This window comes from Epargyreus clarus, unplaced genomic scaffold, assembly GCF_041222505.1.
Source record: "Epargyreus clarus isolate Ecla_fem2 unplaced genomic scaffold, WU_Ecla_fem_2.2 ptg000021l, whole genome shotgun sequence".
In the NCBI taxonomy this organism is placed as follows: Eukaryota; Metazoa; Arthropoda; class Insecta; order Lepidoptera; family Hesperiidae; genus Epargyreus; species Epargyreus clarus.
The window spans coordinates 13,062,668-13,088,558 of NW_027332228.1; the positions used below are offsets into that span (position 1 = coordinate 13,062,668).

A 25,891-nucleotide genomic window follows, 5' to 3' on the forward strand; every position below is an offset into this window, starting at 1 on the left:
ATAATAAAACTAGTTTTGTATTACATGTTGATTATCTTTTTAGAATAGATATATTGACTTAAACAGAGACTTGCAGACGAGAAACAATCATATATTGTATCTGATTTACATCTGAGCATACCTGTATTTACTGTAATGGAGATAATTACCAATCGAGAATGCAGTCCGTCTGATGGTGGTGACCCCGTCGTCCATGAACACATGTAATCATCTTATATATAAAATTCTTGTGTCACAATGTTAGTTACCGTACTCCTCGGAAACGGCTCTACCGATTTTCACCAAATTTTATACGCATATTCAGTAGGTTTGAGAATCGGCTACTATCTATTTTTCATACGCCTCAGTAATAAGGGTTGTTCACCCTTAACATTTTTTTATTTATACGCGAAAGCGCTTAACACTGCTAGTAAAGAGCAGAAATAGATGTGGCAGTGGTACCTTCGAATTGTAAACACAAATCTTAACACAAGCAAAAAGAAGTGGAAGAAAATATGTTTAATATGTTAAAGGTGGTAGAACCCTTTGTGGTTCAACTCCGGCGGCACCACCGCCACACCTATTTCTACCTAATAACAGCAGTGTTAGGCGCTGCTGTGTTCCGGTTTGAAGGGTGTGGTAAGGGAGACAGACTTTTCCGAGACGTTCCAGCTTAGTCCTCAGGGGCAGCGGCGCATCTGTGGCCCGACCTCAGGTAGGAATATCTAATCCTATCTGGGGTTGATTACAGATGTCCATGGGCGGCAGTAGCCACATCAGGTGGACTGCATGCTCGTCTGCTATTCTTATATTATAAAAAAAAAATAACCCCCACCAATAAAGAGTGAGCCCAATTAAGTAAAGGTCGTAGAACTTTTTGCGGTTCGACTCCGGCGGCACTACCGCCACGCCTATTTCTACTATACATACTACTTATAGCAGCAGTGTTAAGCGCCCCTGTATCCTGGTTTGAAGGGTGCGGTAAGAGAGACATACTTTTCCCAGGCTTTCCAGCTTAGTCCTCAGGGGTAGCGGCGCATAGGTATATCTAATCCTTCCTGAGGTTGATTAGAGATGTCCATGGGCGGCAGTAGCCACTTACCGTCAGGTGGACTGCATGCTCATCTGCTACTCAATTATTATAAAAAAAAAACAGACTAATTAGATAATTACAGAAACAAACAAACACCAAATATTTTTAAATTATAACTTTATTATATGCCACACGACAAAAATTTAATAAATAACTTTAGTTACGTTTAGTTACGTAAGGAACGAGTTTATCATCAAAATATTAAAAATAAACGTGCACTAACACACAATAACATGAAAAGCTTTGGTTATCGCGTTTCTTCGCTGTGATACTATGCGGGTGTTAAAGCGAGACAACCGTATGTTTTACAGCTTGTACGCCTGACGCATCATCAGGTCGAAGAAGCAATCGTTGTCGATGGACACGCTGATACCACTGTAGTAGTTCATGAACTCCTCGAGAGTTACCTGTAACACATTGTGGTGAATGAACATAGGACTATCGCAGAATTTGTACACAAAAATAAAATTTTCTATGGGTGGGTTGCACCGTGTAACTTTAAAGCCCTTCGTACACGGAGATACTTACAAGCTACGCGACTGAGACACCCTTCAAACCAAAACACAGCAGCGCTTAACACTGCGTAAAATAGGTGAGACATTGGTGCCGCAGTCGAAGTCGAGTTATAGGGTAGGCCTCCGACAAGGTTTTTCGACTGATTTCCAACAATAACACTTGGCGTAAGTGGCCATGAAATGTAGCCACCAATGTTAACCCCTTCAACTTTCAACCGCGCCCGACGTTGCTTAATTTTGTAAATCAGTTGACACCGAGACAAGCCGCAAAACCACGGCAGCTTCATTTAACTCAACTCTAGTATATCGCGTTAAACTTCAATTACCTTGCCATCTATAGACCCTTCATCTTCGAAGTTACCGAGGAACTTGGCCAGTATGACCTCCGCAGTTTCCTCACCACTCATGTACCTGCGAATAAAAAAGTTGTAAAAACTATAAAGTCACATAACAGTATCGATAAGAAAATTGTTAGTCAGTCTTTAATTACTTTTTTAGGGTTCCCAAATAATATATACGAAATCCTGCTACCATACTATGACTCCGCTAATGAATAGGGGTCGCCATACAAAAAACCGCCATTTTTGGATGTTTTTCGTTTTATCTTTTGAACCAAGTATTATTACAGGTAGTTAAGGCTGCTATGATAACAAATACTAAATTTAAAAAAAAATGTAAATTTGGTGGCACGGAACCACCCGTGTGCGAGTTCGCACACGGGTGGTTCCGTGCACTTGGCCAATTATATATTAAATGCTTCTGAAAATCTCCTGAATATATTATTTACCACACTCTTCAAACAGAACACCGCAGCGCTTAACACTGCTGGTATAAAGCAGAAATAGATGTGGTGGTGCTACCGCCGTAGTCGAACCACGATGGGTTCTACCACCTTCAATAAAGTTAACATACCTCGGGTGTGCTGTCACAGCGTACACTCCACGTATGTCGTCGACGGTGATCACACCATCGCCCGTCTTGTCAAGTTTCTTGAAAGCTTGCTCGACGATGGCTTTCCGAGATTCCGACATGTTGGGCTGCAATTATAATAAAATCAAATTCAGATAACATTCCTACGTGCTATAACTAAAACTCCACACCTTTTGGATCAGTAGTTGCTGAAAAAATCGCGGACATACAAGCATACATACATGGCGGTCGAAGACAACGTCCTTTTTTAAGTCGGTTAATTATTATACAAAGTTGCAATTCTAAACTTAGGTATATAACACTTCAGTTCTTCTATCAGCCACTCACAGGTCACTGCCAGCCAAAGATGTCTGTAACCAGTTTAAATAGAAAGTAAAAAAGTAATAGGGGTTCTACCTGAAGCCGATCACAGATGCGTTGCTATTTTTGAGCCTATGTCAGCCAACATCCTAACCCTTACACCGAATCGCAAGAACTTAGTAATAACGCAACCACAATACAAATATGGAAATTCCATATTTCTATTTCTACTGTGACGCAACACCTTAGAAATAGATGTGACGATGGATCAATCTACCGAGGCATTGCAAATTAATTATTAACCTGTCTAATTTCTGGTGTAGCGTAGCATATATATCTAACGAAGATGATCACTTAAGATCAATTTTCTATCCTATGTCTAAATTTAGAAATTATATAAATAATAAGATATATATGAAAAAAAATATAAATTACCCGTATTTGCTTCAGGAACTCATCAAGGCTGATCGAACCACTCTTGTCCGTATCAAACTTTTCGAACAATTCTTCGGCATCCTGAGAGGATAAAGCACAACATGTTTGTAAGCGAGTTTAAGTATAATAATAATTCACTGCAGCTCATTTACAACCAAACGTAATCGATCTACAAATCTAGGGAACCTCGGGAGCGGTCCAGGGTTAGATGGGTGGTCTGGGCTAAATTTCTTAAAGACTTTGGGAGATAAACCATAAGGAATCGATTGGTATGTGCGCACTCTTTGAATTTTTAATCTCGGATAATTGTTGACACATCGAAATCAACACGATAGGAACCGCTGGAAAAGTAGTTAATTATTAATTTACTTAACTGCGTACTTAATGACTATTATTTCCTAACATCATAGATAGCGTTATTTATATATTTATTAAGTTCAAAACCAATTTATATACCGATTTACTGAGTTCCAAGCCGGTCTCCTTGATGCCGTTCAAAAATTCCTCCTTATTCAGTTGCTTGCTGCCATCGTCGTCCATACGGCGGAAGATTCTGAAAAATATATCAACATCCTTTTTATATCCAATATAACTGACTGTTTGATCGTTTCTTACTTATCTAATATAACATACAGTCTATATTAAAAAGAATTAAGAAGAAGCTTTTTAGTAATGTCATTTGCTTATTGTATTCTTCTCAGAAAACCTTTTCATGTAACCATATCAGGGGGTTCATGAAAAAATTGGTCCGCCATATTAGCATGACGTCATTAATCTAACCGTGCATTGTCATCCTAACCAAATGTGTATGCAAAATTCATAGATTAGTAAAGATTCCTCACTCGTAACAAGAAAATGTACCCAGTTTTGAGAATTGAAATAGTTATTTATTCGTAAATTTTCTCTAAAAATGTTTTTATTTGTCAAGAATTCAAAAAAAGAACTTACTATAATAAGTCATTTGCGACTTCATTCAATTTCAAGGCGGCGAAGTATCTTTACTAATCTACGGCAAAATTACAGCTTAATCGGTTTGGGTTAACTGTTTTTAAATTTAGTTGTAAGAAAAGTTCGAATTAACAAGAAAAGTTAACCAAAAGTAAAAAAAAGAACAATCTTTGCCATTCTAAACGAACCGTGAGTCAATACCGCAAATCAAATTATTTATTTGCAAAATAATTCGCAACGTACGTAATATATTTAACTGTGGCCCCTTAGGACATGCTAATTGTGTGTACCAACCTTCCGAGCCCCAGGATGCCAGAGGCACCACGAGACAGGCAGAGCAGCCGCAACTTCTCCAACGGGTCGGTGGTGTGGGAGAGAGCTCGCTGACTCTTCTGAATCAACTCCTCCTCTTGCCTGAAGGACGCAGATGTCGGACGGTGCCATGCTACTGTAAAAGGAATAAATAACAGATAGATTAAAAGACCCATTTTTGACTTATGTCAAAAGTATTAAGCGCTATTGTGTTCTGTTTAAGGAACGTGAAATGTTCGCGTTCCAATTTGGTACTCGGGCGTAGCCTCTGTGGTCGACCTCAGGTATGACTCTAGTATTATCTGAGGTTGATTACAGACGTCCACAGGCGGCAGGAGACACTTATAATTAGGTGGATCGCATGCTCGTTTGCCATTTCTATAATATAAAAAATATTGAGTATTTATAGAAAACCTAGCACTATGTTATTTACTCAAAATAAGAAAATACATCAGAGTCCACTAATGTGTAAAAATAAGTAACTGGTTCTGGGTCAGGTATATGTACGTCATGGGCAATGACCAGGACCAATCAACCGCAAATAGAAGAACCAAGTACTCCTGGGAACAAAGTTGGGTGATTTATACGGTCGCGTAAGAACAAAATTCGACTTAAATTCATCTAAATATTGCTTTTTAAAAACAAGAGCTACAAAGTACATTACAATCAATGAAGCTTTATTCAATTAATTATCATAGCCCATTACGGTCCCACTGCTGGGCACGAGTATCCCAAAGAATGAGAAGGATCAGGCCATAGTCCACCGCGCTGGCCAAGTGCGAATTTATAGACGTGAACTCTTTACCTTTATACCTTTCAGAACTTTATTTTTTAGGTCTCTCAGGTTATGCAGGTTTCCTCACGGTGTTTTCCTTCGGCGTCAAAGCGAATAATTAATTTTTAATAACATAACTTTAAAATATCGGAGCTGCGTGTTTGAGATTTAAACATAACACGCATGCTTGCGTTTCAACCAATAAGCTATCTCCGCTATTTAATTAAAAGTATTTAAATACTTATAACTTTCTCTCTTCAACTAATCAGTTTGTAAAAAAAGCGATAAATTTACCCAACGCCCTTCAAAAGATAGGGAACCAAGTCGCTCGGTAGAAATGCTTGTTTAATACCACGTCAACAAAACACGCGAGCATTTCCTTCGATAAAGTCCAAACAATAAACTGACCCAATTCGACTCTGCAATTACTTAAATAGCTAAGTAATTGGAGGAAATTTGGAAAGTAATAGCCGTTTGATCGCCAGAAATCCAATACTTTCTAGTCAGTTAGTTTTAACTTGTAAGTACCTAACTGCAACGTAATTTATAAACGGTAAGTAATTACTCCTTATCATCGACATCATCATCAATCAATCACTGTCTCACAGACGGGCATGTCCGACGGGGTCTCCTCTTAGAAATGAGAACCTTTTATAAGTTTTCAGTTTAATTTAAGCAACTTTGAAAAATCAGAGACTAGCCTAAGATTGCCTCCTCAATTTAAAGACCGCATTTCAACCACTAGTTTCAACCTTTCGTTAATTTAATTCAAGAAAATAGAAAAAGCACTATTTGTTTATTACAATAACAATATTAGTATATATTTTATTCATTCCTTCTTTGTTAATTTCTGCTTTGTCTAAAACTATAATCGATAGAAAACGATCATAGCAATAAATAACATTATATTTTTTATCCTTTTTAATAAAAAAATATTACGTTACAGCTATTTTAGTCAATTATAAATACGCTTAGTATTCAAGATCTCTCTCACACATAACTCATATCCCAGTGAAAAAACAATTTACTTTTACCAATTGAACGAATTCTACTACAGGTGAAATGTTACTATTGTTAATCGAAGGTTACATATCAAGTACAAATTGTAGGCTTCCAAAGATACCCGCATAGGAACCTATCGATTATATCGATATCGATTGACGTTATTGTATCTGTGTCCTTTAACAGGAGTTGAAGGACACAGATACAATAACGTCAATCGATACAATACCAAAATGAGGTGATTAATAATTTACCGGCTAATTAAAAGTAACGAAAAGCCCTACATTGTAAGTACACAAATTCTTTATAATAGGGTCACATGATATACATTAATATCGATATACATTAATATCTCTTTAAGAGGCATGGTGTATGACGTCACCGGTTATTCATAAGAATCAATGTTATTAAATTTTTGCCTCTTTTTTCAGTTCCAAATCTAACAAAGATTGGTTAACATTACTAACACAAGCGGCCGTTTGGCTACAATTTCAATCATATGTTTCTACTGCAGTTCCAAACTAACCTTACTTCACGTCAACTATCTTACATTAAACTTTACTGAAATATTTCAAATTACAGGTTAAGTAAACATGTTGGTTTACCTTTGTTTATTTATTTACATGTCTATTACAAAATGATAAATATCTCCGAAAGGCAAAAAATACCAATTGCGTTTGTAAAACCCCCAAATCTCATAAATATCTCCAGGCACCATTTTTGTATCCTTACATAAACGTACTTACTATTTGATGATGTTTTGGCCTTGCCGAGATACATTTCGTCAATCATTTGTCAACACTATTAGTACGAAGTAGTGACGAGAAAAACTGTGTTTAATGCCACTCAAAATTTTACGCGTTTAACAGTTTCAGCTTGAATTGTAAGCAAACACACGTATACATCGCTCCCGGCGCACGGTACGACTAGTCACAAGTCGACTCCACTAGCATAACATTCAGTCGTTTTGCTTGCATAGGGATGAGTCGTTACGACCATGATCCGACCATGACCCCTGTTGTTTATGAACCGAATCTCCGATATACATTTCAGCGGTTTTCATATCAATTTATATGAAGTTATTTTCTAACCCCATTTAAATTGTTGAACACAGAAATAGGCATAACCGTAAGCATTTAAGTGGGTACTTACGTATTCGAGGTTAGCTGATAAAGTTATCTTGATCTGTAATTGACACAAGGTATAAGAAGCATTTTATTATAATTTTATTTCAGTATGATGTAATTTACGCAATTGACACTTTCATTGTATTTAACTTATACTTTAGTCATATAGAATTTTACTCTTTGGTGACGTATGATATTGTAAATTACATTAATATTAAACAAACGGTTAGCAAAAATTGTGATCCCAAAAATCGGAACAAATGTAATGATCGGCGAACGTCACTATTCTTCGTCCAAGTCGCAGTTGCTTCAGGGTTTAACCCGATTCATTTGTATCAAACTGGGATACAAAAAAAAGTATATAATAATAATAATAATAATAATAAAATTTTTTATTTCAGACTAGGGTTGTCCATATTTAATGTTAGTATACAGTTTAAGCTTAACCTATGTTAGTATACACAGAAAACACACACACGTATAACAATAAAACTAAAAATAAAAATAAAGATAAGACACAAAAAAGAAAATAACTCTACGGTCTATTGGTACCAATGTGTGCACCATTCCAGGCCCTCCAGAGAGGGCTATCCAGCTTATACGCCAATGTGCCGAGGAGAGTGTTGGCGCTGCTCACTAGCCTGCACAACAGGGAAGCCGTACGCTTGCGAACGATCGCGTAGAAGTCGTCGACACGGGCGTCCGCAAACATTGCTGACGCGCTACAGTATCGCGGCTTCCCCAGCACCGCCCTCAGCACATTATTGTATTGAACACGTAGGGCTCTGTAAGCCCGCCGCGTATAGTCGATCCACAGACCGCACGTGTAAAATGTCTGACAGTACGCTCTAAATAGGGTCAGCTTTACTTGTGTGGTACAACGTGCAAATCTGCGGGCCAACATATTGCCCCGGACTGACAACGCCCTGCGCTCCCGTTCTATGTCACTGTCATCATCGAGACGTTCAGTGACTACATGCCCGAGGTATTTGAACTCAGCTACTTGTTTCAGGGGAGACCCACAGAGTCGAATGATAGGTTTAAACGGACTGGGTTTGTTTTTTCCCCTAAAGATGAGGTACTCGCTCTTTTTTGTATTGTAGCTGAGTCCATGCTCCCCAGCATAGTCCTCACAAATTGCTATCAGTTTTCGAAGACCACTGACCGAGGGGCTCAGCAGAACCATGTCGTCCGCATAACTGATATTGTTTATCGGAACACCGTCTATAGAGCAACCAACACCGGCTCTGCTGAGCCTCTCAATCAGCTGGTTCATATATATATTAAACAGCCTCGATGACGTCAGCCCTCCCTGTCTCACTCCACACTCTAGCTTGTAGGGAGCGCTCATCGCGTTTCCCCACCGAACAACATTCAACTGACTATCGTACCAGTACTGCAACAACGATATTAACTCTGGTCTTAAGTTGGTTTCGTTCTTAAGTTTGCGCCATAGTATCTTATAGGACACCAGATCGAAGGCCTTAGACAGGTCCAGGAAACACCCATATACCTGTGTTTTCCTATCTGTGTAGTACTGTACGGTCTGCTTGAGGCATAATATCGCGCTCTCAGTAGAGAGTTTGGGTTTGAAACCAAACTGGGCGTCGTGTATTTTGACGGATTTGTCCAACTGAGCATCAAGCAGTCCGTCCAGAACCTTTCCTATGATGGTACCAAGGGATATTGGCCTGTAGTTGGACCGGTCAGCTACATCACCCGTCCTATTCTTTACTATGGGCACGACTACTGTTTTCGTCATTGCATTCGGCACGTAGCTATGGCTAATACAAACGTTGTAGAGTAGCTTGAGGACCCTGGAAATGTGCACACCGGCATATCGTAGGTGCTCGACACTCAGGCTATCGTGTCCCGGTGATTTCCCGCTCTTCATACTACTTATGGTGGAATTCACCTCGCTTAATGAGAAGTATGCCAGGTTTTCACCGACGTCCACGGAGGCCCGAGTCTCATCATTCGTCTGGCATCTTAAGTGACCGGGTTCTACCATCTACCAATACCACCATCTATGAATGATCAAAAATCACAGTGTATATCATGGAAATTAAACCTTATGGATAGTATAGAGTCGTCCCAATTTAGTCCTGATTTGTATACTCTTTGTAAACAATCACTAATCACCATAGTTACCGTCCATAAACACATTATTAAGTTTAGTTTTTGCAAATAATTTTTAATAATAAAATACATGTGCTATAAAATATGGTAGGTATATTTTTTTATTTATATTATGATGATATATTGTAATATTACTATTAAATAATTAATCATTACCATGTAACTATTTTGGCTGGTGTAGAAACCAGACGATATTGTATTTGACGCCTAATTGATGTAAATGTGATAGCTAACCATAGACTTATCATATATGTAGAATGACATTAGCTAACGAATAGAATAGAAAACGAATAGAATGCAAAGTTTGTAACATGGCTAGCCCCCCAGATGTCTAATTAATTGTCACCGTGTCGTGGACGTGTCTTGGAACTCACACCCTTCAAACCGGAGTACAGTTACTGCAGTTGTTACAAAGATGAATAGTACAGCCTTGTGGAAGTACCCTCCCACCCTCACCGAGGAGATATCACCGGTCATGAAGTTGGTTACCTTTTACCACTATAACATTATAAAAAAAATATTACACCAAAACAAATACAGGTCTGTGTTATATACCAATACATAAAATGATACTATTCCAATAAATGTAAGGACTCCCCGAGTTATCGACCCACTGTCCTGGCTGTCTGCGACGCACTTAGCCTTAGCGAAATCACTTTTGTCTTTTTACTTCGGATCACTTTTATTATGACACACTTACTTCCTGGTGATAATTTAAATTTCTTGAAAACACAACTACATACTTTCAACGTTCTTACTGATGAGTATGAATACCAACATACGAAAATAAATTAGAACAATACAATATAACGCTTTCTACACATTAGGATACCCTGTGACAAGTGCCCAACACCCAGACCCAGAACAGTTATTAAAATTCTAAATCTGCCAGACTAAAAATTGACCTCAGAATCTTATGCAGCTCAGATCGGAATGGGGGCCCTGTCATATTGGTTGCCATTTTGTCTCCTTTTTGTTTAATACATCTTTACATGTAAAATTATGTAACTTTTAAATTACTTTCCCTAAACTCAAAATCGTGTTAAACTGGACTGTAAAGAACTAAAAACCCCATTTGTAGAAGCTTAACTAAGCATGTTTATTTATATTCGTATTCGTGTATTATTTATGATAATTCGTATTTCAACGGTCGAATGAGGAGTCTGTGAGAATATTATTAGGCGTTTGAACAAAGTGAAAGGGGTTGCATGTGACAAGAACCGCGCGCGGACCTTGTATTAAAAAAAAGAATTCGATTAGTCACCGATTAAAATAGCCAACATTCTGACATTGAGAGCTGTTAGATGTGGAAATATGTATATGTTGGGCGGTTTGAACACAAAGTTACACACTACTTTGAATTTCTACAAACTGAATAATTTATTACTTTATTTGACCTAGGATTTTGCTTGTGACTCCACCTGTTTCAAATCTTTTTAACCGATCCACCTGATCGTAAGTATAATATTTTCTTATAGTAGGTATAGGAGTAGCAGACGAGCATGCAGTTTACCTGATGTTAAGTGGCTACTGCCGCAGATGGACATAATTATGTAATCAACCCCAGATAGCCCCAGAGGAGTAGATATTCCTGAGGTCGGCTACAGATGCGCCGCTAACCCTGAGGACTAAGCTGGAGCACCTCGGAAAAGTATGTATCCCTTACCACACCCTTCAAACTAGAACACAGCAGCGCTAAAGACTGCTGTTATTAGGCCTAAATAGGTGTGGCGGTGGTGCCGCCGGAGACGAACCACAAAGGGTTCTACCACTTATTATCCATCAATGAACGTCTGTAATGTACCACACGTAGGATTGAAGTCCTACTTAAGGGCGGTAACCAATGCGTGCTTCCCTGAAAATTTAGGTAGAACCCTCGAGAAATATCTGCCACGCATCTCACCTTTTAAGCCAGAACACAGCAGCACTTACCCTGTACTTATTAATCATTATTTAGTAACAAACAATTCTGTATTATAAACAAATTTTTCGTAATAATACGCTTAGTACATAAGTCAACAATGTCAACATGTTTCATGTTTAATTGTTCATAATTTACTATTTCACCATCGTGATTCTAAATTACCTTGAACGCTTTGTTTTATTCGTCCTTTTGGCTAGCTTATTGTAAATTTTACTAACATTTAAAATATAAATCAAAAACTTAACTACTACACATTTTATGATTACAAATAAGCATTCAACTACAGACGATCTATGACTGATTAATTTAATTGTCGTAATCCACGGCATATAAAAAAAATCTGATATTTTGTTAGTCGTATCTTCATAGCTTGGTTTAGTTGTAGTGCTCTGTAAATGTAAACACAATCAATACACTAATATGAGCTAAGAATTAATCCTCAGATCAAAGATTACTAATATAACTTTTTAGTTTACAGTGACATTAGTCATACAGACTCATACAGTATAAAATTATGCTTGCATGCTGATAATATGCATGTCAGTATGCAAACATCACCTTACTCAATTATAATATCATACTTATTAGTAAAAGTAACGTCGTTCGGCCTACATATAGTTAAGTAATTTAAATTTGAGAAAAATAACGAATAAGTATAATTTATAAGATTGTTATTTTAGGCTATTATAAAGCTTTCGTGATATTTTAAGCTATTTAATATGTATTTCATGTTTTCACGTACATAATTTACTAATTACAAAGCGATATGTTCCCCGCATTCGTATTTACATTTACACACATTCGTTCGCAATTAAAAGCGATGAGAAAGCTGTATAAGCTAGAACATAATACAAGCAAGTAACAAAGTTCATAGCACTGTAAACGGTGTGTGGTTTGTTAGCGTTACAGTCCACATAACTGCCTCGCATGCTGATAATATTCAATGGTTGTCAGCACGCGAGCTATACTGTACACGTTACTCTAACCTTCTGGAGAATACTGTTTGCACCCCGCAATTTATTGCGAATAGATCATTGATATACTAGTAAAAATCGTATTTAATAAAATATATGTAGTTTGTATACATTTATATAAAAAATATAGTAAAATTTTACACTAGACTATGTTAACGGTGGTGTTACAATGAGTAATTACCTTTCTCTGCTGTGGCAAAAAGTAGGTTAGTGTTATTTTTGTAATTATACCAATTAGTTACACGTACTGTCACTTATAGTTTTATTTTGTATACAATATTATTTGATTACAGCGACTAATCTAATTTATTTATTATTTCGTTTAATCTTAACTGGTACCATTAATTGTTTATTTTCGGTTCGAATATGTTATCAAAATAAAGTATGAAAATTTAATAACATAGCGATACCCAAGTATCGTGCGGTCCACTTGATGGTAAGTAACCGTTTCTGCCCATAGACATCTATATTCAACCCTAAAATAGAATTGGAACGCTACCTGGTCCCAAACCCGTTGCTACATCTAGGGACTAACCTGGAATAATTTATAAAAGTGGCACTCACGCCCTCTTTCTCTTACACATTATTCAATAACACATCAGCAATGGTTTTGTTTTCGATTTTTTTCATGTTAGGTTATTAGAAATGTAATACAAATAAATAAAGATGTACCGTTACTTTAGAGATATCCATGGTAATAGTGTCGTTTTAAAATGCGGGTTGCTTTATCAGGTATAGGTAACAACACTTGATACTCATAAATACAGGCGTTACATGGATCCCCTATCCGTGAATTATTTCTCCTTTTTATGGTTACAGTAAACTAGAATACTGTCAATGAATAGCTATAGATCTTAAATATAATAAGAATCCAATCTGAGGTCGATCACATACATTGCAGCCTTTTGTACCTATTGGAGTGCCTCAGATATGTAGCTTTATATAAATAATACTTTATATACGTAGTAGCTTTATTTTATTTCACTATTTCTGTAACTGCAAGGTAGAAATCAGTGTGGCATTAATGTAGATAGCACAGTGATATGTTACCACCGTTTAAAGATACTTTTATTACGTTTTACCACGTGATATTGGCTTTTAAATTTGTTAAATATTAAATTGTATAACTGAATAATGCAATTTAGTCAGAGATATTTTTTTTATTTTCTTATTTTGTGATATAGGTACTTACGTCCAGCGTCCATGATGTCAAGCTTGTCCCCTTTCTTTGCCTTGTCTTGCTTCGCTGAGTTCTCGTAGTTGAAGCAGGCTGCGGACAAAAGTATATCACTTATTACAATATGACACAGGGATCGAAAACCTAACTTCAAATAGTTTGCTTATCATAAAAAATGAGAACTTCAATAGTAAGGCCAGATTAAAATAAATATAGTTCAAAAATCTTAAAAACACGCTTTTATGTTAAAATCAACCAAAATGTAGAAAAGTATTCTATTTCATTATTTCATACATGCAGGGTAATATAAGGATGTATGTTGATCTATTTGTACTGAAAAACGGAGTTACTCACTGACAAACATACAAGTGAAGCTAATATAAAGCGTGTAACTTTTATCAATACTTATGTCTACAATATATTAAATGATAAGTTAAAAATTCACGATTTGGAAAAAATAAATACTATAAAATTTAAAGTTTCGTTGATTCTCAAGACGATTTGGAAAAGAAGCGCCAGATGAAGATTTTAAACAGAAGCGACGTGCAACGCGGACTAAGCGCAGCCTTTACTTTCATAAGTTGCATCGACTCTGTATACTGTGCGACTCCAAGATCTAAGAAGATCTTACGTTTCGTATGGAAATATGAAAAGAACGCTGAAATTGTGCGTCGTCCGCGTCTCACGTCGCTTCTATTCCTCCCACGCATAAAAACCATCCGTTTATTGTATTGTATCTACGATTGTATTGTATCTATCCATATAATACGAAAACGATAGTAAAGTGAACTGTTCATTAATTCAGAAAATGAAAACAAAGTTTAAACGTTAAAGTAAAAACACTAATCGCTGTTTAATTTAACTGGGTCTAACGAGCCTTATCAAACGCCGTCGGTTTTTGAATTACTTCCCTAGGTCGAAGGGGAAATGAGTTTCAGTAGCTCGTACCAGGAACGCCACGAAAAATGACATATTGAGTAATTAGTATGCCAGCGATATAAACGCGGTGCCCACGAAATAGGCGTGTGGACATGAAATCGATTAATCGATTTTTGGTCGACAAATATCGATTTTCTTGGATAGTGAATCGATTTAGTGAAATTGGAAGGCATTTTCTTCTTCAGATATTCCTATGTACAAATTGAGCGTAATCATTTGAGGGCTAAGCCAGGCCAATACCTATAAGGTACGTATACTCATTAAGTCTTTTTGTTTTATATGATTGTGTATATTGTATTGTAATGTCTAGAAGTAGTCTCGACGAGGCCCCTAGGTTTGGTTGGCTGGAATCAACAACAGTCTATAAATAAAATTATTACTTAAACATATTCTGATTATATATATATCCCTTAAATATCCTTAGAAGCGGGCGTGCTTCCGTCTCAGTTCGGAGCTTGTACCTATATATGTACAAGCAACATGTTGAGAAAACTTCGATAGCGTGATTCAGCAACGTGCAACGCCATCTCTTGACGAGTTGCGCGAAGTCGCCGCATAATGATTTCTTATTATGTAATTATTAAGTCAGAAACTAAATTATTAAGTCACAAATGTCAGTAAAAAAAAAACAGTAACTCTATTGCACTCGAACTGAAAATACTTTGCGCCAATTTCAGTAATTAGAAAAAATAGGTCACAAGTCGTGGGGAGACGCGTGCAATTACGATAATTATATAACACGCGCTGTAATTAAGTACCATGTATACATGTGTATCTAGGGAACACACTTCAGGGCAAACGATACAATTATTTTAATTGTAAGTGGTTCGTTTAGGTCAGAATTGCGATGTTTTTCTTGCATAGTACCTACCTACGTCAATACGTAGGTAGGTTAGGTTAGGTTAGGTTACGTCTATACGTAGGTAGGTTAGGTTATACATATAAAAAACCTCACCTATAGCAATGAAGGTAGTGTATTTCCAATTGTGTATGTATGCCACATTCATTCTGCAAGATTCCCCACAATGTTTTCCTTCACCGTTAAAGCAAGTGATAAATTTATAATACGTACCTACGTAACTTTGAAAAATCAGAAGTGCGTGACTGGGATTCGAACCTTGGTCAAGAGCCTAAGTTTCATTCACTAACCTATCACTGCCTCATTAACAATTCACCACAAAAATAAATATTCATTATTTTAATAGGTGTATCAATTTTAGACAGAAAACTAAAAACCACCTATGCCGTGCCGTACCCATCTGTATTAAAATATTAAAGTTTTAATGATAGGACATGGACAGTACTGATAGTGATCTGATGTACATGCTACTATTATAAAAATCGATATGCGTCAAGGATAAAGTAGTAAGCAGACATTTAACAATATTATTTACTAGTGGTAGAATTGGTCATAGCTTTTATCTGTACATCCATACATACAATCTATGGCTGTATACATGCCTGAAAGTTATCTTAAAACAGTTACATAAGCATAATGATGAAAATAATTATAGTTTAAAAACTAAAAACTACGCTAATATCGCACAAGGAAAATCGTGACGACCCGCGTGGCGGAGCGATCACCATACCGGTCTGACGCGCAGAGGGTCCCGGGTTCGATCCCCGACCAGACAGGAATCTAAATGATGAATTTATGTATCTGGGTCTGGGTGTTTGTGTATTTGTCTCTGTGTGTGTCCATGGCACCCACGGCACAGGGAATCCTAGCGTGGGGCTGTGAGTTTAGAAAGCGTTATCCTAATTCCTGACGATCCTGATGAAGAGAATGGGATAAAATTATTCAAATCGTGTATTGTCATCGGTTTTTGATAATTGTTCAAAATTTGAAATTAATCGGACCGTTCAAAGTGGGTAAATATCGAGTTCAAAGATTCCATTACATACATACATACAGGTCAAGCTAATAAAAGCGTGGTAAAAACAGATTGCTCAAAAATATACTTCTATGGCTGCTGTTAAATATTAAAGATAAAAATTAAAAAAAATGGTAGGTGGTACAGAACCTTCTGAGTGCTAGTTGAACTCGTTCTTGATCAATTATTTAATTGTTTCTAATCATCTGCCTATGTGTGCCTTTTTCTTAGCTTCTATTTATCTATCGGTACCCATGTAGGTACGTCTCGTTTCCCATCATGTTCTATTGATTTCTCTCATCCGTAACTTTCAACAAGTTCAATAGAAAAAAAATACAAATAACCATTTCCATATAAACTTCCATTAAAGGTACATGAAAAGGCCTAATAACACAAAACATCGAAACTATTAAGCACCCATTCGTCTACTGTCTCCACATATCCTAAATTGTTTCAATAGTCTAGCTTATTCAGTCCACGGATAATGGATAGACATTAAATCGATAGCTAATTGAAGTTGGTCTTCATAAAATATGTAGCATACAATAAGTAGGTCAAATGGCAGGTAATTTGTGGGGAGTTTTTATTTTTCCGTCTAACATTGATACACCTATCTAATTTTTTTTTTTTATAATATAAGAGTAGCAGACGAGCATGCAGTCCACCTGATGGTAAGTGGCTTCTGCCGCCCATGGACATCTGTAATCAACCCCAGATAGGATTAGATATTCCTACCTGAAGTCGGCCACAGATGCGCCGCTACCCCTGAGGACTAAGCTGGAACGCCTCGGAAAAGTCTGTCTCCCTTACCACACCCTTCAAACCGAAACACAGCAGCGCTTAACACTGCTGTTATTAGGTAGAAATAGGTGTGGCGGTGGTGCCGCCGGAGTCGAACCACAAAGGGTTCTACCACCTTCAAAACCTATCTAATTATCGTTTTTACAGTAAAGTTTTGTAAAACTATGACTATTTTTTTGTTGTGGCGAAATATAGTTACGTTTTTTATATAATACATATTGCAGTGGCAAACGAGCATGGATTGAGCACCTGATGATCACTGCCACCCATGAAAATATGGAACCAACTCTATATAAAACAGATGCTACCTCGTAGGACTAAGTAGGAACTCCTCGGATAAGTATGAGACATACTTACCACACCCTTCGAAACACTCTTCCTAATAACAGCAGCGCTTAAGACCACTGTTATTAGGCAGAAATAGGTATGGCGGTGTTACTTCCAGGGTCGAACCACAAAGGCTTCTCCAACCTTCAAAAGCATTTAAAACTTCAACAACAACCTATATAATAAGAGTATATGAACGTACATTTATTATTTTTCACAAATCAACAAACAAAGCTAGGTAAGAAAAACAGTTACACACAGATAAACAATACAAATTAGGAGTTGCGACACGGTCGACCAACCCGCCCATGACTCACCGTCTCCGCCCAGCCCACGTCCCGTATGCCCAAGTGGAATTATGTTCCATTGATCGTAGGAAATAGAACGAGAATGGGATTGGTTGATTGTTGTCATTGTCGTTGTGTCTAATAAGACAAGAGGTAGGTAATAGATTAATTTGCTATAATTAAACGTGTTTATTTTACTACCATATTTATATGAAAATCGTTTAAAGTACAAGCATTCTCCTTATGAGGATCATCTCATCATCGTAAAACTCCAGACACGCTAAACTAAACGCATTACAAAATGATTTATCATAATAAAATTGCTTATTAATTAATACAATTACTTCCATACCAAGACAATTATTTGTTACCGCCTACGTTATGCAAAACGGAAAAGCGCGCAAACGGTAAAATAGCGATATATTTTTATGAAAAAAAACTTAAAATTTTGATAATTTTCGATTACAATTATGTCTAGAGTTCCCATCAACCCACTTTGCTATTGTAATGTGCATTTTATTTTGGTATGTACGAACGTACGACTCACATACTTAAAAAGCGAGATATAGCCTACAAGAGGACGAAGTAACCACACAATTACACCATGTAGCGAAACAATAATAAAATACTTAGGTATACTAAAAGCATGATTCACAACCATCAATCATACAACACCGATCATAAATTAACTGTAGCACTCACCTTATTTATTTACTTGTTCAGGTAATATATGCGTCTATAACCAATACTGAACACAAGAGCCGGCTATCAGCTATCACCACCGACTTCGCAATGGATGGCACACATGTCACACAATAGTAGAAAATCGATCAACACACTTTTAATAATACATGAACCGTGATACCACTAATTGCTATACAATAATATAGTTCTTACGAAACTATAATAAAATAATGCAATTCTATCCAATCCAAAAAAGAGCTATGACTTTTAAATATAACTATAAAAATAATGACATTGAAATAGTTGACAAATTTAAATTATTAGGTATAACTTTGGACACTAACTTGACATGGAATTCACATATTGAAAATATTAAGAATAAATTGAATAAATTTGTGTACGGGTTACGAGAAATAAAAAAATGCACTAATACAGGTGTTGCGTTATCAGCTTATTATGCGTACGCCTACGCGTTGCTAAAATATGGAGTAGTTATCTGGGGGAATGCTACAAATGCAAACGATTTATTAATTTGCCAAAAAAATCTGTACGTGCAATAGCCAGCATTAATTTGACAAATAGTTGCCGCCTGTTGTTTTAAAAAAATAAAAATACTTACCTTTCCGTGCATATACATTCTAGAAATGGTCATGTTTGTACGAAAACAACGCCACTTATTTCAATCCAATGATTATCTGGACAATACACGCCGCAAACATAAGTTAGCCTACCCACCAAACAAAAAACTAGGCATTGTCGCTAAAGGCGCATATTGCATGGCCATAAAACTTTATAATAAACTACCCCACCAAATAAAGATCATGAGTATTATAAAGAAATAAAAAACATGTTAATTGAAAAATGCTATTATGATTATAACGAATTCCTAAATGAATGAAAATATAGACATACAATTATACCTAACTATTGCTCCTATATTATAAAAACAAAAAAAGGACTTTGTAAGACTTATGTGAGAGCCATACATTTAGAACGCCTTAATCGGCATATTAAATTTTTGGTGATTTTTTGACTATGTGTACACCCTATATAGTTTGTACTGAGTAAGTACAGTTTGCGTGGAAATCTCTGAATTATACGAGATCAGATGTGACGCACTGCGGTAGAGGGGATAAAGCCTTGGTCCTTATTTGGCGGACTTTACCTTAAAGTGCCTATTTATTGCCTTGTTGTTGTTATTGCAGTTCCCACACAAAATACTTCATTTAAGAAATACTTATTCTATTAACTTCTAGTTTTTTACTAGACTTTTATTAGCTTCAGCTATTTGTATATATCTGGGTATGTAACTGAATCTTTGAACTCGATTTTTACCCATTTTAAACGGTCAGATTATTTTTTTGTTTTTTAACAATGATCAAGAACCGAATAAATTTAATAATTTTGTCGCATTTTCCTCATCAGGATCGTGAGGATTAACGATTTTCCTTGTGCGAATTTAGTGTTTTTTTAGTTTTTTAAACTACAAGTATTTACTATGCAGTCTATGTGGCGTTAAGTGGTCACTACCGCTCATCAATATCTAACTATATGTAATTAACCCGTAGTATCAGTATTCATTGCGTAATACAGATGTTAACAAAATGTTTGGATGGTTTTACATCTCCCTGTAGTTACCCTATGGACGTGAAATTACTTAATAAACTCTGATCTTCTAGACTCTCGCAGATCCGCATTGCAGCACCGTGGAGATGGCCTCCAGGCCTCTCCGGTTGTGGGAAATAACCCAGAACTTGGACATAAAATGGGATCGGAGTCAACTATAAGTTTGTTAAACCTTTTTTTTTCTCTTAACGAGGGGAAACCGTCAAAAGGTACCCGACGACGTGGGAGCGACGCCGGTTTATGTGGGATTTTTACTGCACTAAAACCCCCCCGTTGGCCGTCCTCAGCGCTTGTTGGAGAACTCCGGGATCTCCGACGGAACGCAACCGGAGTCCTCCAAGCGCGATGCCCCGATCGGGCTCTGTCCTGGGAGAGCAGTTTTCGCTCCTCCCACACCATCAGGAGTTCACGACGGTATGCGACCACATATACCGCCGTCCTCCCCGGGGTCGCGTTCTGGACGGTTCGAGGTCGCACTCTTGCCGCCCGCAAGCCCGGAAGCCCCTTTTAGTCGCCTCTTACGATAGGCAGAGGATACCGTAGCCCTGTTCTGGTCCCGGTACTACAGGGACAAAGTTAGTTAAACCTACGAAGGAAATATATTGATGCCAACAAAACGGACCCCTAAACGATTATACCTCGCTTTACGTTATTATTAAGGAATTATGATAACATCATAATTTGACTGATCCATATGATAAAAATATTTTCGATATAGCTAATGTTTTGTGAAAGTAATTACTTAGGTAAACTTTCACTTACTAGACTTATATATTACTAGCTGACCCGGCAAACGTTGTGTTGCCATATAAATAAAAAAATGTTAAGGGTGAACAACCTTTATCACTTAGGGGTATGAAAAATAGATAGTAGCTGATTCCCAGACCTAATGAATATGCATATAAAATTTGGTAAAAATCGGTAAAGCCGTCTCGGATGAGTACGGTAACTAACATTGTGACACGAGAATTTTATATATAAGATTTTATCTATATACCTACATAGCGCATTTATTTTTATAAAGGCTGTGGGACCCTTCATGATTTAGCTCCGGAGGCACCTTGCAACAACAGTATATCTTTCTTGCAACAGCAGTTTCATAGTGTGGTAAGAAAGACACTTTAAATTTCGGTACATAATAATTCTAACGTGGAGTACGTTAGAATTATCAGGGGTAGTTTTAATAGTTATAATCAGGAATATTATAGTGTTAGGAACGTCAACAGAAGATAGAAAATGTAATTTTAAAATGAGGGTATTAAGTAAAAAAGGGTGTATAAAAGGGCACTGTAGATCGCCTTCTAGGCAGTTATTTTCCGAATCTTGTAAAGAACGTTACTCTGCCACTTTTCTTGACGAATCTATAATTTGTATGCTTAATTGTTATTTTGTTAACTTTGTAAAGTAAAATTGTGAAGTAAAATGTTCTCGCTTTATAAACGTTGTTTGTTTTTAATTAATAAATTCCTGACAAGTTTTCCTAAGAGTTGTTTTTAAATTATTTCCTGACAAGTTTTCCTAATAATAGATATTCATGAGAGGCTGATGTCGCTTACCATCAAATTTATCAAAGACCAATCGAAGGCCTAAACTCTCCATATGACGGTAGACGACACTATTCTCTGGATGTTATGAATATGAATAACATTACAGTTATTAAATTATTTCGTTCATCCGACAGTTTCGGCAACGGATATTACATTTTTAAGAAATTGTAAAGGTAGACTAAATTCAAAAATGTAGTGATTTGGTTTTATCTATAAAGTTATTGTATTTTTTTTTATAATGTAGGAGGAACAGACGAGCATTCAGTCCACCTGATGGTAAATGGCTACTGCCGCCCATGGACATCTGTAATCAATCCCAGATAGGATTAGGTATTCCTATCTGAGGTCGGCCACAGATGTGCCGCTACCCCTGAGGACTAAGCTGGAACGCCTCGGAAAAGTCTGTCTCCCTTACCACACCCTTCAAACCGGAACACAGCAGCGCCTAACACTGCTGTTATGAGGTAGAAATAGGCGTGGCGGTGGTGCCACCGGAGTCGAACCGCAAAGGATTTTACCACATTGTATAGCGTCGGCTTGTACACGGAAAACTGTTCTTAATGCCATCTCATTTTGACTACATTTGCCGTTTCCGACTTCACTCTTTCTATCGTATTCCGTTATACTTTCGGATATATTTTTATTCCGGATAACCAATTGTGTCAATTACAGTTACAGAGCTCCATAACATCCCTAATGTATTCTAGGCGCTCGGAAAATCTAGTTGAAATTATAGAGATGATTAATTACGTTTTATCATGTTATCTAAACAGTGCCTCTGTCGTTTGCAAACTGCGTCCTGCGTCGTTCCGTAAAGTAGCTAAGTAGCGAATTATTTATGCTCTAAATAGCAGTGACGTAATGCTCTAAACTGGCTAAACTTCTAGGTAAGTACCTACTACTGAAACAGTTCAGTACATATTTATTACTGGTACTTTTTTATAATTTAGGAGTAGCTGACGAGCATGCAGTCTACCTGATGGTAAATGGGAACGCCCATGGACATCTGTAATTAAATCCAAATAGGATTGGATATTCCTAACTGAGGTAGGTCATAGATGCGCTGCTACCGAAGTTTAAAAGTATGTCCCCCTTACCACACCTTTCAAACCAGAACACACCACCGCCAGACACTGCTGTTATTAGGCAGAAATAGGGGTGGCGGTGGTGCCGTCGGAGTACAACCACAAACGGTTCTACCACCTACAAACTACCGAAAATTCATCCTATGTAAAGGTTAACGTGATACTCGGACAAAGTTATTGAAGTGAACATTTATTTTATAAGTAACAGATAGGAACTAATATGGATACGTACTTAAATAAGTCACAATTTTGCGTGAATATTTGTCAATACACAATCTATACAAAATACAAAAACCCAAAAAAAATAATCGTTTTACGTTAAAGATAAGGCGAAATGTTTTACTTTACCTTTAACATACGTACCGATGTGTGGCAAAACATGAAATACCTAACGAAGAGAAAAACCAAGCAACAGAAAACTCTTGTAAACAATATTTAAACTTACCCGCCATTGAGGCGCTGCTCATTCTTCCCCTTGTAAAATCAATTTTGACGAAATATATTAACTTTTCAAATAAAATAATATCAAGATGTATTTACACCGATTGAGTATTTTATAATGACAGACATGACAAAATATGTGATTACATTATTTTTCAAATTTTTCAAATTTATTATTTTTCAAATTTCTCAAAAAGAATTTACTCTCTTAAACACAAGTATTATTATTTTTTTATTTGAGCTTGAAATATTATGTAAAATACCATAATGTAAAATGGACAGCGAGCTTGAATTTAAATCATGTAAGTAATTCAATGTTTTACTTTTATAACAATGTTTTTGAAATATAAAATTAGCTTTATTATGGCTGAATGTTTGCGTCTTTGTTACTTTTCTGTCTCTAAAAACAAAATATGATAGTTTAATAATGATACCAACGTATAATAACTGCCCTACAAATGGCAAAGAAAGAAATATGTGCTCTTTTTTAATCTTAATTCGTAATCTATTGATTGCTACCATTGGTTATTTATAACTTCCACGTATAAAGATTTTTCTTTCCAGAAGGGGTTCCAAAGTGTAAGTAAAATAAAAAAAAGGCTCAAGTAAAAATATTAGCCCTATTAGGTCAAATACATATTATGTTTTAAGGGTGAAAATAAAGTAACAATTTATATAAAATAGTCCTTAACTCAAAAATAATTATTATGGTAACACATTTGTATATTTTGCAAATAGTTTAAAGCCAGACTCTAAACCAGACAAATATATTTATATTTGTCTGGTTTATAGTTTTCTCAGTACATTGAAGCACCATTCTCTACTATATTACTGACAATAATATTTAAGGCTTTATAAATAACATTTATTGGCTGAATTATTTTATTTTAATAAATTTCAACATAAAGTTACTAACCATTTTTTTAATATAAAAAATAAATATCAGTCTTTTTTCACTATTTAATTTAATAATGGCTTTATATGAATAAAATATTGTAGGAAGTTAAGTTAAACGGTACAGGCAACACAGAATTAACTGAACTGCTCCGATCCGCTCCTTGTGACATGACAATTGACTGACGTCATTGTCAATGTCATGTCTATCATAGCAATGTGAATTATGAAGCCGAGAGGCGAAACAAACAACAATAATAAAAAATACAATTTGCAAGTTAAAAACGTACTTTAAAAAAAGTTTGACATAACTAAATTTAGACATTTATATCATGGCGCCCGGTAAAGGCAAAGTGCACGGCAAGCGTTCGAATCATCACGTTCAACGTGATTATGCTGAAAGATTAAACGATTTAAGTGTACAGTCCTCCGAAGATAGTGAAACCTCGGATGCCGAAGGGTCCGAAGCCGCCTTCGCGGTGTCGATGTGGGATTTGAACCACTGCGATCCAAAGAAATGTTCCGGACGAAAACTTTTACGACATAACCTCATTAAGAATCTGAAGCTCGGCCAACGCTTCCCGGGCCTCGTTCTGTCGCCGGTGGGCACTCAGTGTGTCAGCCCTAATGATAAAGATATCATTGAAAAGTTCGGGCTTGCTGTAATAGACTGCTCGTGGGCCAAAATCGACGAAACTCCCTTCGGTAGGATGAAGTCACCGCATCCAAGGCTCTTACCGTTCCTAGTCGCAGCCAATCCTATTAACTACGGTAAACCGTACCAGCTGAGCTGCGTAGAGGCTCTAGCCGCCGCCATGTTCATCACTGGCCATAAACAAGAAGCTAAGTTTTATTTATCTAAATTCTCTTGGGGACATTCGTTTTTAGAACTGAATTCGGAAGTATTGGACTTGTATGCGGCCTGTACAGATAGTAAAAGTGTAATTGAGGCACAGACTAAATATCTGGAATCGGCACAAAATGAAAAGGACACCAGGCCAATGTGGCCTCCGAGTGACTCTGAGTCGCAGAGTGAAGATGATAGCTAGTGTACACTGTGAACAAGTAATTTGTCTACCTCTGTTGTGGAGTGGTAATACCAGTTTGACACACAACGGGTTCCGAGAATGATGCCCGGGCATCCAGAAGCTTAATTGATTTATTTAGATTTACTCTGGGATTTGATCTGAATTGTTTCCCTTTCCAGTATTAAAAAAAATACATCTTCAATTCCAGAAATAAGGATTGCTTTACTCACAATAAATTTGTTCTGTAAAAACCTTTTAGTTGTATTATATTAACTCCACTGCGGTATAACTGGAGGAATGATTGGAACTTTAGAGACCCGAACTGAATGTTTATTATAATATATTACAGTAATTGCCAAACTGCTAGTCCGCTCTGAAGTTGTTACGAGCAGGTGTAGTCATACAATTTGCTATGGCGATGTGATTCATTTCTATATTCAGAGAGGACTAGTAGTTTTATGTGGACTATACTTTATTATAAATATTGTTTTAGGTGTAATTAGCACTTAAATAAGTCTAAAGTCTGCACTGTACTCATTACAATTTGTAAGTGGTATATTTAATTGAATTATGATATATGTTATATTATATGTGATAAAATGTTGCTGAAATCTGATACTTTGTATCCAATGTGAATAAAATATGTTGTGTGCAAAAATGTTTGTAAATAAAAATTATATCGAAATAATAAACAACTTCTTATTTTCTTATTAATTACCATTATTATA

At 36.5% G+C, this 25,891-nt stretch overlaps 3 protein-coding genes across 8 annotated transcripts; 1 reads left to right on the forward strand and 2 right to left on the reverse strand.

The window, feature by feature from the left end:
• Positions 1-1,172: 1,172 nt before the first annotated feature.
• LOC140750927 (calcyphosin-like protein) lies at positions 1,173-23,402 on the reverse strand. 6 transcript variants are annotated; one of them, XM_073084683.1, is made up of 8 exons: positions 23,246-23,402; positions 13,646-13,723; positions 4,495-4,645; positions 3,709-3,805; positions 3,253-3,333; positions 2,500-2,624; positions 1,914-1,998; positions 1,173-1,479 (listed from the first exon to the last, which is right to left on the reverse strand). In XM_073084683.1, exons 1-8 carry the CDS (start codon positions 23,265-23,267, stop codon positions 1,378-1,380), a joined length of 741 nt encoding a protein of 246 aa, XP_072940784.1. In that variant the 5' UTR covers positions 23,268-23,402; the 3' UTR covers positions 1,173-1,377. The 6 variants fall into 6 exon arrangements, with proteins under 6 accessions (XP_072940784.1, XP_072940783.1, XP_072940788.1 ...); XM_073084682.1 differs by having other exon boundaries at positions 4,495-4,648; XM_073084687.1 differs by lacking the exon at positions 23,246-23,402 and adding an exon at positions 18,561-18,679.
• On the reverse strand, positions 7,830-9,051 carry LOC140750926 (uncharacterized). Its single transcript, XM_073084681.1, has one exon. The coding sequence runs from the start codon at positions 8,765-8,767 to the stop codon at positions 7,952-7,954; it is 816 nt and encodes a 271-aa protein (XP_072940782.1). The 5' UTR covers positions 8,768-9,051; the 3' UTR covers positions 7,830-7,951.
• Positions 23,403-24,463: 1,061 nt separating the features above from the next.
• On the forward strand, positions 24,464-25,858 carry LOC140750961 (18S rRNA aminocarboxypropyltransferase). The gene has a single exon (XM_073084727.1). It carries the CDS (start codon positions 24,468-24,470, stop codon positions 25,182-25,184), a length of 717 nt encoding a protein of 238 aa, XP_072940828.1. The 5' UTR covers positions 24,464-24,467; the 3' UTR covers positions 25,185-25,858.
• The last annotated feature ends 33 nt before the right edge of the window (positions 25,859-25,891 follow it).